This window comes from Pinus tabuliformis, chromosome 8 (assembly GCF_031772625.1).
Source record: "Pinus tabuliformis cultivar Carrire ecotype Pingquan chromosome 8, CPIR1, whole genome shotgun sequence".
Lineage (NCBI taxonomy): Eukaryota > Viridiplantae > Streptophyta > Pinopsida > Pinales > Pinaceae > Pinus > Pinus tabuliformis.
In genome coordinates this window covers 1553106006-1553108878 of record NC_142294.1, presented here as the reverse complement: position 1 = coordinate 1553108878, position 2873 = coordinate 1553106006, and the positions used below count along the sequence as shown (strand labels likewise).

At 31.6% G+C, this 2873-nt stretch overlaps 1 protein-coding gene across 1 annotated transcript; it reads right to left on the bottom strand.

Annotated features, from left to right (window-relative positions):
* Positions 1 to 977: 977 nt before the first annotated feature.
* LOC149241870 (homeobox-leucine zipper protein HAT9-like) lies at positions 978 to 1877 on the bottom strand. Its single transcript, XM_089370690.1, has 3 exons — positions 1788 to 1877; positions 1280 to 1548; positions 978 to 1197 (listed from the first exon to the last, which is right to left on the bottom strand). The coding sequence occupies exons 1-3, from the start codon at positions 1875 to 1877 to the stop codon at positions 978 to 980; spliced, it is 579 nt and encodes a 192-aa protein (XP_089226816.1).
* Positions 1878 to 2873: the final 996 nt, after the last annotated feature.

Here is a 2873-nt window from a genome sequence, read left to right as displayed (position 1 = left end):
TTCAACGTGTAGTATAAACTATTATTTGGTCTCAGTGGACGTTAATCATCATCATCATCAAAGAAATATGAAAATTAATAATCAATTTGAAAAATAAGCATAAATGTGACCATTTCATAGGGGTGTCATTTTTCTTCTATCACCTAAAATATTTCTATTTTATATTATATTATTATTAAGTTTATGTAAATTTTTTCAAACGAAACTTATATTTTAATTAATTTAAATTTTTGAGTTTTTATTTTAATTAATTTAAATTTTTGAGTTTTTAGTTAATTTTTTATATTTAAAATTAGAAAAATATATTTTAACTATATATTAATTTGATTAATCTAAATATTCTTTTTAATTTTATAGTGTTTAAAAAAATTATTACTAATAATAAACTGAATTATTTTTATATTTTTTTATAAAACAATAAAATTACCATGGTTAAAAAAAACACTTTAATTTGTTGAACTATTTTACAATAAAAATATTCTGATAACACTTCGTTCTACCTGTTAATGTTATCAAATCCGGATCAATGCATCTATTGTTAAACTAATTAATAAGTACGGTTGTTATGGAGAACGACTATTTTTATTATGAGATGAGAAATTGTATGCTCTATTTTACCAACAAAAAGGGGAAAAAAATAATAATTTAAAGTAATTATTTAATATTTTTAAATTGACACTAAAAAATACATAAAGACAAGAAGTAACATAATGAAATGCTCACATAAACACTTTCTATTTTATAAGAGAATGTTTATTTGACAGGCTCATAATCAGTGAGTTATGTATTTTTTCATTATGCCATATCTAATTAAATAAATTAACAGACAGTTAATAATTGAATAAATTAATAAAGAATTAATAGCTTTCATCAACCAAAATACAATTAATAAACCAAAATATAAAGTAAATAGAGAAACACAAAAACGTTCAACAATGTGAACGATGGAGTACATTAATTAAGTGTGAAAGGGCTTCCTAAAAATATATAGACCGAGATTTCGCCGAAGCCAAGTCGCTGCTATTTTTAGCTACTGAAACTCTTTCACAGGAGGGGCACATTCTAAGGGTTGACGAGGGCCTCAGAGGTGGCTCTATTTGAAGTTTTTTGTTCTCGTCTGCAAGTGCCTCGTTATATCTCTTCATAGCCTCGCAGTCCACTTCGATAACAAATCCATAACAAAATCGATCAATAAAACTGTCAACACAATAGGATCCATCGGATAAATAAATACTGTGAATAGAGACTTACAGTTTCAGGTGCCCTGTTCTTTTTGAACCTTTCATCCAGAAGAGAACACTGCTCTCTGGACAGTCTAAGCTTCTTCCTGGAAGAGCACTCTTCTTCTTCAGCATCGTTGAGTACCCTCGACCAAATTCGGTCATTCTCCAACTCCTCGCCATAGCCCCGTTTTCGCTTGATCTCGGTATACCCGTTCCCCGTGTTGGAGGCGTTGGAATGCACGGTGCTGCTGTTGGACGACGACACATTGATGGCCATCAACCATGTCACAGCTACCGGATCCCTCGCCCCCAACACCAATGGTTTCTGCACATTACGATTATCCTTATTATTATTCAAAAACGCCATTAAAACAACAGACATATCAACCAAAACGCCATTAAAATAAAATCCATTCTGTTCTTAAATATATTTTAACTTTTAACATGTGTTATAGAGGGCTAGAACATACCAATCGATGGTGAGGTCTTCTCCCAGGGCAAAGTGCCTCGGCCCGAGTCAGGGGTTGATGGAAACAGATGTAACTGCACGGCAGACCCACTCACATTTATTTGCCGAACATACATCTCATCAGTGATTGTCCGATTACCTATACCCAAACCTAAAGAAAGGTCTGCACTGCAATCCTGATCCATACCCCTTTTTTTTGGCTAAGGTTTCGATGGAGTGCGAATGATTGAAGAAGGTATAAAATAGAAAGGCGATATATAGGAGGAGAGAATGGCAATGGATCCAGAGTCCGGCCTGACCCCTCAATCTTTAACAATAATTAGAGAATAGCAATAGATCCAGAGTCCGGCCTGACCCCTGAATCTTTAACAATAATTAGAATTATAATTATTGACGTTTAAAACGATAAAAGGTTCACGGACAAACACAATGTCGTTGGTCCTTCACAATTCAGGGTGTTGACCGCCTAACATCGTATCTCATTGACCCGTCTATTTGGCCAACGAAGACAGAGCATACATTATTATTTGATAAAAATGTTTGAAGTTAAGGAATTTCTTGTTCAAAATTAGGAAGATCAGATAAATCTATTCAATAAAATAAATTTTAACTTCAAAATACATAATAATATTATAAAATTTAATATATTAACTTAATATTTTATTAATTTATAATTTTAAAATTATTTTTGTTTTAGTAAAGAGCTGGTTTTCATGGGACCTAAAGAAACAAGTTAACGACTCAAGACCGAGAGTAAGGAAACAAGTTAACAACCTAAGACCGAGAGACAACTCGCCGTAAGGAAACAAGTTAACGGCCCAAGACGACGAGGGTTAAAGTCTGCCCCCTTACGCACCACTAAGGGGTTATTTGAGGGGGTGGCTTTCTTTGAATAAGGGTGATGAGTCCAGCTTTATTGGCGAATAGCAAGGAGAGATAGTTGTCTTCATTTCTCCTTGGACAACTGAGTTATAATAGATTTTCCCACCCTCTATTAAAAAAAATTTAAAATAAATTATTATTAAGATTAAGTTACTATTTTAACACTATTTTAACACAATTTGAAATTAAGATTAAATGTTATTTTTTCTAATTTATTTTAATTTAATTCAAAAACATATTTTAATTATTTAAATTAGTATTAACTTTTTTATTGTAATATTTCAATGTAATATTGTTTT

Bases quoted from the DNA above. Each gene is read 5' to 3' on its own strand.
- LOC149241870 (XM_089370690.1), bottom strand. From the start codon at position 1,877: ATGGATCAGGATTGCAGTGCAGACCTTTCTTTAGGTTTGGGTATAGGT. The intron at 1,549-1,787 runs GTGAGTGGGTCT...CGTAATGTGCAG, and splicing joins TGTATGTTCGGCAAATAAAT to AAACCATTGGTGTTGGGGGC. The intron at 1,198-1,279 runs GTTCAAAAAGAA...TTGTGTTGACAG, and splicing joins TGTTCTCTTCTGGATGAAAG to TTTTATTGATCGATTTTGTT.